This window comes from Dermacentor albipictus, chromosome 6 (genome assembly GCF_038994185.2).
Source record: "Dermacentor albipictus isolate Rhodes 1998 colony chromosome 6, USDA_Dalb.pri_finalv2, whole genome shotgun sequence".
Classification (NCBI taxonomy): Eukaryota; Metazoa; Arthropoda; class Arachnida; order Ixodida; family Ixodidae; genus Dermacentor; species Dermacentor albipictus.
This window is the reverse complement of record NC_091826.1, coordinates 47,899,786-47,914,282: the sequence shown is the minus strand read 5'-3', so window position 1 is coordinate 47,914,282 and position 14,497 is coordinate 47,899,786. Positions and strand designations below refer to the sequence as shown.

The window sequence follows — 14,497 nt, the reverse complement described above, 5'->3', positions numbered from 1 at the left end:
GCAGATGTCCTGGTTGACGTGAAGAGAAAAAAACGATGGAGCTGGGCAGGCCATGCATGTAATGCGTACGCACATGACCGGTGAACCATTAGAGTTACAGAAATGGCGTCAAGGGAAAGTAAACGCAGTAGGACGGCAGGAAACTAGGTGGGGTGATGAAATTGGAAAATTCGCAGGCGCAAATTCGTATCAGCTAGCGCGAGACAGGGTTAATTGGAGACCGCTGGAAGAGGTCTTCGACCTGCAGTGCAAATAACAGCAGACTGGTGATGATGATAATGCTGACGGTGAAATCGAACTGCACGGAAATGCGGCCGCCGCATTTCCGGAGTCGCACCCGTAATTTCGAATCGAATGCGCCTACTCGAACCCGCAAATGTTTTGGGCATGGCTACAGAATCTTCTTAAGCTTGAGGAAATGCAAGAAATGGCCCATTTGAGTACCATGTGGCGCACTTTATTAATACATTGTGTATGTCGTCATCCGTGAGGCCACAAACGAATCGTGGACTCCTAACGCAACATATTTCATGCAGAAAATGCGTATTCAACGAGATACCAAGCCTACAGCCAGAAACTAGTTTTTCGAAAGACCTACTGGTATCTATAGCGTCCGCGTGACACAAAAATGGAGGCAAGGGTCAATGGTAAATAAAGGTGGAGGTCTCGAATTCTAGTCAAACCCTGCTTCTCTGCAATCACTGGCTGAAATTCGCCTTAAAATATGGCGCATCTCCCCTTGTGATAGAGGAAGTCACAGTGTTCGTTTATCCAAATGGGCTTGTAGTGTCGCCTCGACGCCTGCAACACTCGCTGGCGTTAGGCAAGAGCCAGGTTTCACTAGAACATGATTATGTGAAGTTGCTTAACTGTTTTTGTAACTTTTTTAAAGAGTTTCATTACCTAAGGACAAGTTCTCCGAACTGATGGCGAGCTTCCTCGATGACAGTGAATTCCTCCAGAATGTCTTGCTTGTGTGTTACCATCTTCGTCGTCATTACGAGGACCTCATGGCATAGACGGGGTTCGCAATGAAGCAGTTTGAAGAAAGAGACAATGAAACAATAACGAGCAAATATAACAAAGTTGCACCTCTATGGCGAGTTCCTCCTCACCGGGGCGCACACAAGGAAACCCATCTTACAAACTCTTTCTGCGTGTACCAGACCATGCGTGACAAAGCATCACTCATTCTTTCGAAGTGTACGGGAAAGGGTTATCTGGCCTCATCTCGCGGAAAGCACTAATATATGTCCGAGGCCAGCATATTCAAATGAGCGCCAATAAGGCCCATTCTGTCACCGCGGTCACCAAAGTTTGCTTTCCAATTTACGTCCTGTCCTGGGAATAGTATATACACCCTATATGTGTTAGCTAGGCTCCGCAATCGCTAAGCCTAGCTCTGTAAAGCTGCTGCTGAATGTCTCCGATCACGAGCCAATTTATTGGCTCGTGGTCAATGGCGTCACAGATGGCAATCACAGAGGAAAAGAAAGAAAAAAAAACGAAAGAGTGACCTTCCATGCTCGGTCTGCCGACACAACGATCTTTATTGCGTTGAGAGCAAACCTCCCAGGAGCTTTCTTTCTTTACTTCTTTCTTTTTCTTTCCCGAATCAGATGCAACTGGATGAGCGGCTTTCCGCCTTAATGCCATATAAATGCAGGTGGTGGGGCACACCAGGCTGCACAGGCGGAAGACAATCCCGCACACAGTCGCTCGAAGAGTTCGCTCCGCGCAACCCACGTAACAGCGGTTGCTCAACTTCAAGTCGCCGGTAGTGAAGTTTCGCAGTTGGCTCTCGTGCTCTCCTGTGGATAAACGCTCTCCTTCGCCGAAAGAAACATGAAGAACCAATTTGTAGCAGTCTTTGTGATACTCTGCTTCACCTCTGCCGCAGTGGACGCAAACGGTGAGTACGGCATCACTCATTTACGTGAATTAGGGTTGAACTTGAACATCGATCATGTGAGGTCTGGCTCTGCTTCGCTATTAAACACGTCCGTTCGGTGTCGTACAGTCGAGATATTCGTGCGGCTAAGAGTATTCCTGGGCTAATTTGCACGCGCCGAAGCTTTGTGGTGAAATGAATGAACTCAAGTCTATGACATGAATGCAATTGCCTTTATGGCATGTACGGCATGAATGTTATGTGCAGTGTGGTCAGAGCGACACGCCACACTTGCAGCACTATTTCGCGATGTTAGCAGAAGAAACACACTAGCGACACTCTATCATGCTAGTTCCTTGGCGCTCAGTAACCTTATAAAGATTGCTGAAGGGCTCATGAAGGAAGCTATAGGTAAATGTAGCAGAGAAGGAACGGCTTCGATTATGAAGTACACGCCGGTAGTCTTCCCTGAAAAATAAGTACAAGCAATAAATCTTATTTAGTATACTTCACAGCAACGATAATATTGTTACATTGAGGAAGTCTCACACAATGCGACAGCAATTTCTGTTCATGTGCGTGCGTGCGTGCGCGCTGAGAAATTCCTTGCAGGCAGTCACAGCCGCATACATACATGGTTGAGGAGGTCAAACCTATGCAGACGGGACGGGACTTCTTAAGTCCCATAGGCGTTTTCGCACGACGGGCAGCAGAGTACATTGGCCACAAACAGTGACGTGAAATCGCCTTTATATATAGCGTGTTTCTGCGGGGAATATTCCAGAATGATAAATGCACTAAATTGGGACCTAATGATGATGTTTTGCTGACCATAGGTAATAAACTCTGACTGACCACAGAATTTTCGTGATAATTCGGCAATGGAATCATCCAAAAAATGACTTACAAAAAACAATGCCTTACGGTACATAGTGTACATACAGAATTTAAGGCCGCGAGCACTGGAAGCATGTCCCTTTGCTACAAGCTATGAGTTTTACACTAGCTGCGAGAAATAGGCACTCACAACCTGGGACAACAGACAACGGTCTTCCGGTTATTATACTTCCAATCTGTGCAAACATACACTACGATGAAATGTTACTTGAAACAGCAATGCATTTAATTGCGTATTTTCAGTCCGTGCGAGTTACAGAAAAACTACCGGTTTATTTTCGTATTTTTGGTCGTTCATGAAAGAGCAGACCTTGAGAGCCCTGTTTGGAGACGTGTTTGGCTAAATGTAAACCAGAATATCAAAGTAGCGCTGTTTCTGAAGCAATTCTATGATTAATCGAAGCGACGCAGTTCTTGTGAACCTAGTATATGTAAAGGTACCACGTGCACAATAAAACTGCTCATGCTTAGGTACATAATATAATTTCGTCGTCAGTACTATGCCTTTTGGGGTGCTTTTGATTAAATATTTTCTGTCGCTTAGAACAAGCCTAATATAACACTAAAACCTGTTTTCGCTGCGAGAGTATTTGTTATGAACTCAACTTTTATCCTTTTGGCTGAAAAATATCGATTTCACTAGCGCAGAAAATAAAGGCCACCGTTACCCATCCTGAATTTGGCGTGGAAAGCTTAGCGCCGGTCTGCCAACCCGACGTTGTAGATTTCAAATTATTTGCCCGTATTTCGGCAGTTGTTGGTGCGAGAAGAGTTCTCGAAACCTCCCAGGTTGAGCCTTTTGATGTAACAGGACGCAGCACGACCCTTCTTTCTCAATAAACGATTAAGTAGACCTCAGTATAGGCGCTGCACGTATGCATTACCTAAGTGTGAGTGGGCTTGGGATCTTCGGGAAGGCGTTGATACCCACTTTTTTTTGCTCCTTTTCTGACGTATTGAGCCTCCTATCGCAGTCAGAGTAGTGTTAGGCTATTTAAAAATTATAGTGTACTAATGCTGTTGAATGTAGCATTACACTGAAGTGGCCATTCAAAAGAATAGAATTTCCCAGCCACAACGCACCCGTAATAAAGTTTTTTTTTTTCGGCACAGTACTGCATCATGCATCACGTATAGAATACTACTGATGTCACTGGCGCCTTGAAGCTATTTTGGTGGTAAACTGACACTGAACCCGAAAAATTTTTAAATGAACTGTCAACTGGAATGGGCCTAATGTGTTTATAACTATGACTCGTTTTATAAAGCGATTGATGTCACCAATTTAATGCATACTTGAGAGGAAGCTTGCTGGGGTAAAAAGCCTCTCAAATAGACAGACAAATATTGTTGTGGATTACCTTGCATTCATCCTGAGTCTAAACATACGATTTTGCACCTCTACTACTAACGGGTTAATCGACAAAAAAAATTTTTTCCCTTGTATTACTCCTCCAAATTTCCTTTTTACACATATAAGAAAAAGCCACATCCAAAGTCAAACGAAGCTCCTGAGTAAAGTTCAAATGAATAAGCAATGGGCCTCGTGACAGCATCGACGTAAACTCAGCATGGATGTTCCAATTGCTCATCGCGCTAAGTTTACCCCTATGATCATCTCTGGCGTTGAAGTAAGTCATGGAAAAAAGAACACGTTGATCGAACGCAAGGCTGCAATCAATGTGGCGCGAAGCTTTTTTTTTGTGTTAACGATGTAGCAGCTCTAGCGAATCGTACGAAAACATCCCCGTCACCCGTACTTGTTAGCTGACTGTGTCACGAAGGCGAAGGCAATGTAGTACGCTTGTCCATGTAGGAATGTTGATGCGAGGTTCATGCATAAAGAAGTGCGCGACACATATTGAAACACATTTAAAGCTTCTAGACGACATGTGTCACGCTGAAACACACAGATTCTGGAAGATCGGCCAAGAATCCGCACATATCAAGTTGCATGCACCCAGTGGCCCAAGTTTTTCGTATTGGGGCACATATACCCAGTGGCCCATATGGTCGTCCACTCGAAAAGAGAGCGCTCACAGAGTGGAGCGAAGAGTAAAAGGAGGCTTGGATAAACAAAAAGCAACACCGCGTGTCTCAAACAGGACTTTTGTTTTCCGCGAGACACACACAGAAGTTGAGGGTAGAGCATCGGTTGAACATTATCGGCTGTCAATTCTGCGTTCACTGTAAGCGGTTGCCCATCAATGTTTTGTGTGAAAGGCACCAGTTTGATAAGTGCCTACATTGTGGCAAATCCTTCCAGGAAAAAAATAGAGACACAGACAATCGTTCACCTAGACATTAGCAGAACCGAACGAACAGTCTTTGTTTTTGAGACTACATTTTAGAAAACTGACCTCGCCGCACATTGGCTCACAAGTCTCTAAATGCGCTGTTGTACATATTAAAATCAACGAGTTTGTGTGGATGCGTTTGACCACCGTGACCCTTTCCTGTTGCACGTGTATTCCGGAAGCGCTTTTTTATTTGTCTATTTTCATCTTGCTTCATAACGGCGGTATTGCGTAGCACGCTAGAAGGAAAAAAAAATTCCTACCTCTTTTTTTTCTACTTTTTGCTCGTTAAGCAAAACCGCCGCTACGAACTACTACCAACAAGCCCAAGCTTCTACCCTTATCTTCTTCCTCATCCCCTATGTAGGGTATCCAACCGTGCGCTCTTCCGGTTAACCTCCCTACCCTCCTTTCTGCATATCCTTTCTCCCTGTGTCGAATGCAGCTGCAGTGGACAGAGTCGTCGAGCAACTGAAGTCCTTGGTGCGGGAGTTTGTGAAGGACCAGGTCAAGGCTCAGGAGTATCTGGGCGCGATCGACGGCGCGCGCGAGTGCCTCGCAGTCGCCAAGGACTTCAACCCGAAGATCATCCAGCAAGTTAGTACCACGTCCACTCGATCCAAACGCAAAAAGCGAACGTCTTAGTACACTGGTATCTCGGGTGGCGGCCACAGTGACAATCCCCAGAAGCCGCCGTTGTTCGTGCCACAACACGCCTGAGATGAGCAGAAGTATTCGCCATGAACCATGCCACTAGTGTAAAGGGGAACTTGGAAGCACTTCGAAAAGACTATTGACCAGCTTCGCATAAAGAATTATAATGCATTTGTTTCCCCATAACAGCTTTCCACAGTAAGAAGACATTGTAGCAAATATTATACGAGTGCTGTAGAAGCAAACTGTCCTCTTTTATTGAAAAACTTCTGCAACTACTTTTTCCATAATGAGCACCCAGCCCTCATTCAACAAAATCTATCTATCTATCTATCTATCTATCTATCTATCTATCTATCTATCTATCTATCTATCTATCTATCTATCTATCTATCTATCTATCTATCTATCTATCTATCTATCTATCTATCTATCTATCTATCTATCTATCTATCTATCTATCTATCTATCTATCTATCTATCTATCTATCTATCTATCTATCTATCTATCTATCTATCTATCTATCTATCTATCTATCTATCTATCTATCTATCTATCTATCTATCTATCTATCTATCTATCTATCTATCTATCTATCTATCTATCTATCTATCTATCTATCTATCTATCTATCTATCTATCTATCTATCTATCTATCTATCTATCTAATAACATGTGTCTCTGCCTTCTCTACCCGCTCCTATGTTACTGTCTTAAATGATTGGCCTATCATTGACTTACATGCTGAAACGGCTACAATATTTGTGCAGCTTGCCGACAGCGCCATTCCGACAGCCATAGAGTGCGGTGGAAGACATATAGGCATCAGGGACCCGCAGGAAAGGGCAACGGCGGTGAGTCGGAGATCATGACCAGATTTTTTTTTACGCACACAGAAGGTTCTTCATTACTAACGACTGACTGGTGATATAGCATACTTCGTATCCGTTATAGCTAAAGTTGACCTATTGTTTCTTCTTTTGCACTTTCGTAACAGTAAATTTTTATCCTGCCGTAAGCATCGGCATTAGGCCACATCATGACTTTCTATGCTTAGCACCCGTTTTCCCTAACTCAATCACAGTATGAGTAAGACCCAAATAACTCCTAGTCACTCAAAACATGCCGGAGCTGGATTTTCACCAAGAAAAATCTACAGGGAACGTTCATTGAACGTCATGCCAGTAAGTTTGGATAGGCAATAGAAGTAATTTTTGAGATTCGTTAGCAGGTGGCAGAAGTATTGAAAGTTGATCTTGCCGGTACGAATTAGTTGTAGCTAAATGACGCAAGAGAACAACACGTACACGGGAAAGATGGGACAGTGCAAGGATCTGACCTTGCAAGGTGTTACCGACACATGCGCAAATGCATAGGTAGGATATCACCGTTATCACACAAAAAATATAAGAAATGAAAAGCGAAAAACAAGCAACCATGTTTTATCTAGCCAAACCACCTCGTTAGGCTAGAACATGATCGAAGCCTGGATTACGTACTCATCACCCGCGTGGATAACACGAAGAAGCTCTATTATAAATGTGGTGAGAATAGTCAGAATGAGCACACTTTGACTCGCAGTTATACTTTTTGTCTTATTTTCATTTTTAGGAGGTTTCATTAAAATGACTAAGGCACACAGTGTCGTCAAATAATGTCACCTAATCGATCAATGGCAAGGCAAAGTAAAACAGCAAGATCTGAGCGCACACTATGTTTACCAATGAACACGCATAATGGTCTGAAATGTTAGGTAGCACTGGAAATAAAAGAAAGGGGACTCGCTCACTTGAAGTACTTTCATTTCCAGATAAGGGGCTGCTTGGTAGAGAAGGCGAATAGCTTTAAGGTAAGTTCATTTTCTCTTACAAGCAGACCTATCACGAGATGCTTTATAAAGGAATTCGTGAATTTTAACTCGAAGTGTGATTAGCTTGTTGCTAATCCCAGCTGAAATGAAGTGAAAGTAACATGTCCACTGTAATTTTTATCACTGTGTTTTCTTTAAATGAAAAGTAGCGTCGACATTTCGGCCAAGCGTACAGCGTCCAAGTCCACCAGTGGGCTCCTTCTGTCAAAAAAATAAAGTGCTGCACCTCCAAGACTTACGCAGCTACTGATTTTTTTTTTCTGTAGAATTCTTCTGGTGCAAGAATAGACGTCGTAGAACGTTCCACTTAGAAAATGCATGTTTATATCTAGAAATGTCTCACGGCAGCTTGCGCGTCTTCATGTATTCGCTCGCAAAGACGCTTACATTTGGCATTCCAACGTGCTAGGCCATTTATACGTGCGGATGTTTGCGTTGAACGGACTACTGTGGTTTCAGCAATGTGAGCCGGTGAAGCTGGCTTTTCCGCACAGATGTTTGCACCGTGGGGAAGCCAGGGTGGGAAAAAGGATTTTGCGAGAGCTTCGCGCATGCGTGCCCTCTCTTGAAGGGTCTCGAGGAGCGGCATACACAAGTTGGCACCAGTAAAGGAATGGATTTCATTACACGTAACGGCCCGATCACTGCATCCATTATAGACGCGTCACGCAGGCTACTGACACCTACAATATGCCGTCTAATAACTAACCAAGACAGCGCAGATCCGTTCGCGTCAGGTACATGATGGAAGTTCCGTCAATTAGCCGCATTTATTTTATAAAATGTGACGCGGAGGACATACAGAAGCCTCAGTAACGGCGCAAGAAGCGGATCCTGGAAAAATGAGAAAACAAAACAATTAGTTTGCCTCATTAAACGCTTCTGCAGGGCGGGAGCAGCATACTAACGATGAAATGCGTCAGAGCCAAAGAAATAGCGGTTCGGATGAAAAATACACAGGGCTGTTATAGATGAGAAACAATAAATTCGACGAGAACTTGACACATCACTTCTTTACCGAAAACAGGAATTATCGAAGAAGCATCCGAAATTATATCGGTGTATGGTGATTCCAATGAAGGCAAAGTGCATGTTTCGATTAGACAATAAAACAACGAATCCGAACACAGGCAAAGGTCTGCCTGTCCACTTCGACAGTCCTCACTGCGTGTGAAAGAATCTCGTGCTTGAGCAGGAGAGTGTGCGTTGACACTGAACGTTCCAGTGGAGGAAATGCATATTCAGTGTTTTTTATCTCAATCTCAACGCAGCAATCCATGGGAATGACGCCAGAAGAGATGAAGATGTTCGACGATGCTTCAGTGAGTTATCTGTCTGAATCGTCACGTGATTGCTTTCAACGTTCACGCAGAACGATAAGCATGCTTCATTATGCTAAGATGAGCAGTTTATCATTGTCGGCACCTTTCCTTTTTTCCTGCTTTTCCCAGTGTCTCGTGCTTGCCGTTCAAAAGACACTCGGAAGCAGATGATGTGATAACCAAAAAAAGAAAAAAAGAAAACAAGCATGCACAGAATTAAAAACGTACACGAAATTTTCAGCGGTTATCAAAGTTTCTACACGCTGTTTTAACCAGCTCCCTCCTTACAAGGGGCAAGGAAATAGACACGAGGCAAAGCGCTTGCCTTATGTGGCGAAACGTTAAATTTGCGTCCCACATTAGACATGGCATGTCCCTCATTTTCACGGAACTCGAGCTTGGCGACTTCTACACTATCTTTATGATCCTGGGAAAGATTGCGGATAACGGCAGTATGACACTGTGGAAAGCTCGAACAAGTAACGTTCTACAAAGACTGTAATTAACCTAGAAATGTTTAAATTTATCATATCTCTCTGTAAAATTACTTTAGACTTTAGCGCAACCTAAGGAACGTGCCTTGCATAGTCGACCAATTCAGCGAGAAGGCAGGGATAACCCAATACACGTCTCGTATAAAGTATGACAAGGGGAAGAAAATGAGCAGTCAGAAATTATTTTCATGCCAAATAGTTAAACCACAGACTTCAGTCGTACTCTACGCGTTACGAAACCACGGCACTAATTTTATGCGAACATGAAGTTCCAGCCGTTTTTGGTCATCCCAGAGTAGCGGGGAAACCTTGTAAGCGTTTCATACTGCGCTTCTAAGGCGGTCATAAACGAGGCTTTAGCAGTTTTCATTTAGTACCTAATTAACTGACGCTGCTGAAAATTTGTCTGCATATGTCCTCTAACATTGGTCACATTCCTGCAAAATATAATAGCTTGAGTCTTTATTTCTTTTTTTTTTAGAAAACCGTGAGAACAGGCATAAAATGTTGTTTAGGCATTCGAGTCGCATTACCAGCTTCGCTGTAATTGTGTTGACTTGCAGCCTACTAAAACTGCTTAGCAGAGAGTATGCCTTGAATTTCTAGAGAAATTGTACTGAGAGCTGTCTTTAGAGGAAGTCGGAACTCCTTTTCTTGATATTCAATGGGACGTATTATTACACTGCAAGGAAAATATAATGCTAATAATGTCAGTAGGAGCTAGGCAGGAATTCTAAACAACGGTGATACACATTTTAGTAAAGAATATCCTTATTCGAAACATACTGCATTACTCAATGTGCATGTCGAAATTCTATGGCATACGTATCGAGTGGTCACATCTCGCATAACTCTTCTTTTGTTTTTCTAGGCTTGCATCCAACAGAAGACTGAAGGAATAGTTTAGTCGGAGCCGAACTTGAGCAGAGAGCGACAACTCACGAGGTCCGCAGACCGCAGCGCCTCGACACGCTCTGCCAAGTGTCAAATAAAATAAATTTCGTTGAAGAAGGCACTGAAACGTTTGCTCCTTCCGCACGATGATTTGTTCCCAGAGAACGCACTTTGATACACATTAATCTGTCAATCAATACAAGAGAAGTTTACAGGAAGGTGAAGGCTCGAGGTGATTGGCAGTGATAGAGCAAGGAACGTCGCAGAAGTTCGTCTTTTTGTAAAAATTTTGGCTTCAGTGACATTCCATATGCAGTTGACAGAAATTCATGGTAATGGAAAAAACATAAAACTCACCCAAGTGCTTGCCGATTGAGATCTGCGGAGACGAGTGTTCTAGCGATTCAAGTTGTCGATCTACGCGAGAGCTTGGAACAAGAGAATTTTGTTTCAAGGTGTGTTCGTTCGGTGAGAACTGGTGGTCACATCTGGCGGTTATTTATCCGCCTCTGGTTAATGGGAGACACCAGAAAACGACGCAACGGTGTAGCCGGCCATTTAGTTAAGTGATGCGTCGATTTATTTACTATCCGTTTAAGGTTTAGCAATGCCATGCGTACGTAGTGTTTGTGCTCGACATGAAGCGGAACAATTTCGCATAGCGGGAGCCCACTCAATTGAAACTGCGCACAAAAGCGAAAGCTAAGGCCCACCGCTTATGCACGATGACAAGCTGAGTGGCAGAACGAGGTGAAAAAGACGGAGGAAGTCATTACCATTATCAGAGCACATCATTATTCAAATTCGCTCGTACTTCCCCCTAGCTGTGTTTTAGTTTATTTGCTTAGTGGGCTTCCGCAAAGAGCGGAGCATTCAGACGCACACTGCCGAAGCAAATGTACTTGAGCCCCACCCACCGCCCAGGACCTCCCACATCATTCACAAATCTAGCCGAGGGGTCCCTTCGCTTGACTACTTTTTATCCAAAGTGCGCAGTACAAAACATCGACGGCGGGCAATGAAAGGACAAGCTAGCTCCTGTTTATTGCCTACGCTTCGACACAACCTCTATTACCGTGCCAAGACGCATCACTGTAGAAGCACATTTTGTTGTGCCCTTACGTTGGCAGCGCACTTTCCCGAACAGGTAATATAAAAGCAAAGGGTTGCGAGCCCGCACCACAGTAGAATTCGGCGTTCAGGCAAGAGACATAACGGAAGCTTGTCGCAAGCGTAACAGTCCTTTTCGATTTTAATCTCCACCCATCAGACAGCCGCCCCCGTCTATCTCTCAGCTAGTTTGCTCGGCAAACGCCCCGCTACCTCCGGTACACCCTTGGAAGAACACGATGCGCCAATTTCTCGCCATCACTGCAGTTCTGTGTTTCACATTCATCGTCGTTGATGCCAACGGTAAGTCTGATTGGATGCGCTGTTTTAATTTGGGGGTCTTACTCCGGTGTCTAAGTTTCTATCGGTGTCTAATTTTCCCTAGTCTGTGTGCATGCGAATTTATCCTTTATTTTTGGAAATAGCGAAAAGCTATACTTTGCAGTGAGATTTGAGAGTTCGTCGTAAGCATTAGATATTTTCTTTGGTTTGTACATCTGGAACGGTGTCTAATTCTTCCTACTCCTTGTACCTGCAAAATTATATTACCAAGTTTATGTATTTACCCTACCCTCCGTAAATACTTGTGGGGCTGTGGGTACGTAATAAATAAAATAAGTAAATATTGTTTTTTAGAGTAACTTCTTGGGGAGCTTCTACGAACGTGACGGTTCATTTTTCACGCCTCTTTGATTACCCTCTTTTGGCTATAGTTCTCGCTTCAACAGCAACCGTTTCGCTTCGCAGTTGATGTGATCATCGACCGGCTCAAGTCTCTGGTGAGGCAGTTGGTGCCCAACGAGGCCCTGGCGCAGCAGTTCATGGACCGCATTGACAGCACGCGAGAGTGTCTGCTTATGGCCAGAGACATCAACCCAGCCATAATACAGCGGGTGATCTTGCCTTGTCCCGTTGTCGGCGTTATAACATTTGCCATTTCTTTTTTTTCTCTCGCTTAACTGAGCTGAAGTCGTAACATAAACCGTCGAGCGTGAGGCGCATTAGTACGCGTACAAATACATTCGCACTATACATAGGGACATCACAGAGCCTCGGTAGTGTATCACTAAGGATAATTAAAGGCATAGGTCTTTTTTTTCTTGTGGTGACCTCATTCTCAAGGCCATTAGTCAAGAGCGAATAACTCTCCTTGAATCAGATCGGAAGACGACGGCCACACTAAAAGAGCAACGACCCGAGCAGAATAATCGCCGATAGCGAATAGCACAAATGCACTCAATCACATGTTGGCACTTGGGGCAACGAATGTCGAATAGGTCCAGTCACGTAGTGTAAACTACTACTCTTTACTAAGAGCAACGTTTACATTGAAGACAAATCTATCATGCGAAACCTGCGCCTATACGGAATAGTACTGTGGTAGAGGCCGGTACGTTGCGATGCCTCTCCGCGCCACCTGTTTCGCTTAGTAATTCCTCACAAATTCGGTGCCATAAAGAAAACAGCATAAGTGAATTTAATGACTGAGGCGATGTTTTCAGAAAACAACCGTGGTTCGAGCGGGTGCCGTGCGAAAACCTGCGCAGTATTTACAATGCGAGCGCCCTATAGCTCCTCTAGCTGGCAAGAGACCCCTTTCTATTGCAAATGGCGCCAAACAAGGACAAAATGCGCCAGAATGTTTCAAGTTTTCATTTAACTGCCATCGTTCCATATAGGAAGACACACTTCTTTCCTCTTTCCACGACAATTGCCGCACACAAAGAGACCAAGTGAAAAAGACTGCATACATACTTGTTTATTACTTCTCTCAGGAAACAATACAGTGTGAAAAACTGTTGACGCGTTTCAATGTTGAACATTTCGCACGCGTATGCCAGGATGCCGGTCCTTGGCCCTGCCATTCTCCACCATGTACCGGCTCTGAAATCATTTTACCTGTGCCAGTGTGCTTTCAGTGACTGTCGGCTTCGATAGCGGAGTGCTGCGGATATGGAATCGTACTCACAACATCGTAGAAGTGTTTCTTTTTTCGCCAACAAGGAGTATCTTGTTTTTGCCCAGTTCACCGAAGGTATCGTTCCGACGGCTACGGAGTGCGCTGCGAGGATCATGGGTATCTCCGATCGTATGGAAAGAAGCAATGCGGTGAGTTCCAAATGAACTTTCCTCGAGCTCTTATAGTTTTGTCGAAAAGTTCATATCCATGTCCTTCGCTTGACAGTTAAAAACAGACCTGTGGCCAGCTCGGCCTGCTGTGCACGACTTGAGTCAAAGTCCTGAAGCAACTGAAATCTTACGCATCTATTCGAATCAAGGTCAACACTGATTGCAGGCCAAAACTAAAAAATGCCTGATGGTCAGAGAACTGCACACCGGCCCTCATCTATCTGCCTGCGGCATCAGAAGTTCAGCTCGTTGGCATCACTCTTGTCGTCTAGCGGTTCAGCTCATGACGTATCGAAGGAGGAAATGTTCGAGCATGACGAAAGATGCTTCCTGAAGCCGGTGACTGCCCCAAATATACCTCACGTTATATTTGTAAAAATACGGCAACATGCGACCAAGGCAGCACGTTCTGTGTAATTAAAACGGCATAAGCATGACCTTTACGGTTGGTCAACGCAATAAGAAAACTGCGCGCTATAGCAGTCATTGGACTTTCGAAGAATTCCGCACTTTAAACGAGAATAAGCCGCTGTCCCCAGAAGGAAGGAAATAAGTACACTCCATTAGCAACGGTCAATATGAAAGCCATGCAGCAACACTATGACATGGAATTTTCAGCATGGTATTTTTGTATCTTGCAGCTAAGAGCTTGCTTTCAAGAGAGGGCCGACAGATTCAAGGCAAGTATATTGTTTTATTCTCTTCTGTAAAGACGATTCGAGTAATTATTTGCAGTTGTTAAATATTGCAAGATATTTAGATATATAAGTAATTGCATGGTTAAATCATAGTTAATAATAATAGTTAATAATAGTTGAATGATTGCAAGGTAAATATTGCTTCAAATTACTTTGCGGCTTGACAATCTATATCAAATATTAGCACGACAAAACGGCTTGCCCGGCATCAATCAACATAACTGCAAGTAACGTTTCTG

At 43.8% G+C, this 14,497-nt stretch overlaps 2 protein-coding genes across 2 annotated transcripts; both read left to right on the top strand.

Moving 5' to 3' along the window:
* The first annotated feature begins 1,703 nt into the window (after positions 1-1,703).
* LOC139046868 (uncharacterized) lies at positions 1,704-10,433 on the top strand. Its single transcript, XM_070520789.1, has 6 exons — positions 1,704-1,912; positions 5,531-5,682; positions 6,511-6,594; positions 7,551-7,589; positions 8,882-8,932; positions 10,298-10,433. Exons 1-6 carry the CDS (start codon positions 1,846-1,848, stop codon positions 10,331-10,333), a joined length of 429 nt encoding a protein of 142 aa, XP_070376890.1. The 5' UTR covers positions 1,704-1,845; the 3' UTR covers positions 10,334-10,433.
* A 1,086-nt stretch (positions 10,434-11,519) lies between these two features.
* LOC139047020 (uncharacterized) lies at positions 11,520-14,270 on the top strand. Its single transcript, XM_070520956.1, has 4 exons — positions 11,520-11,733; positions 12,178-12,323; positions 13,456-13,539; positions 14,202-14,270. The coding sequence occupies exons 1-4, from the start codon at positions 11,670-11,672 to the stop codon at positions 14,268-14,270; spliced, it is 363 nt and encodes a 120-aa protein (XP_070377057.1). The 5' UTR covers positions 11,520-11,669.
* The last annotated feature ends 227 nt before the right edge of the window (positions 14,271-14,497 follow it).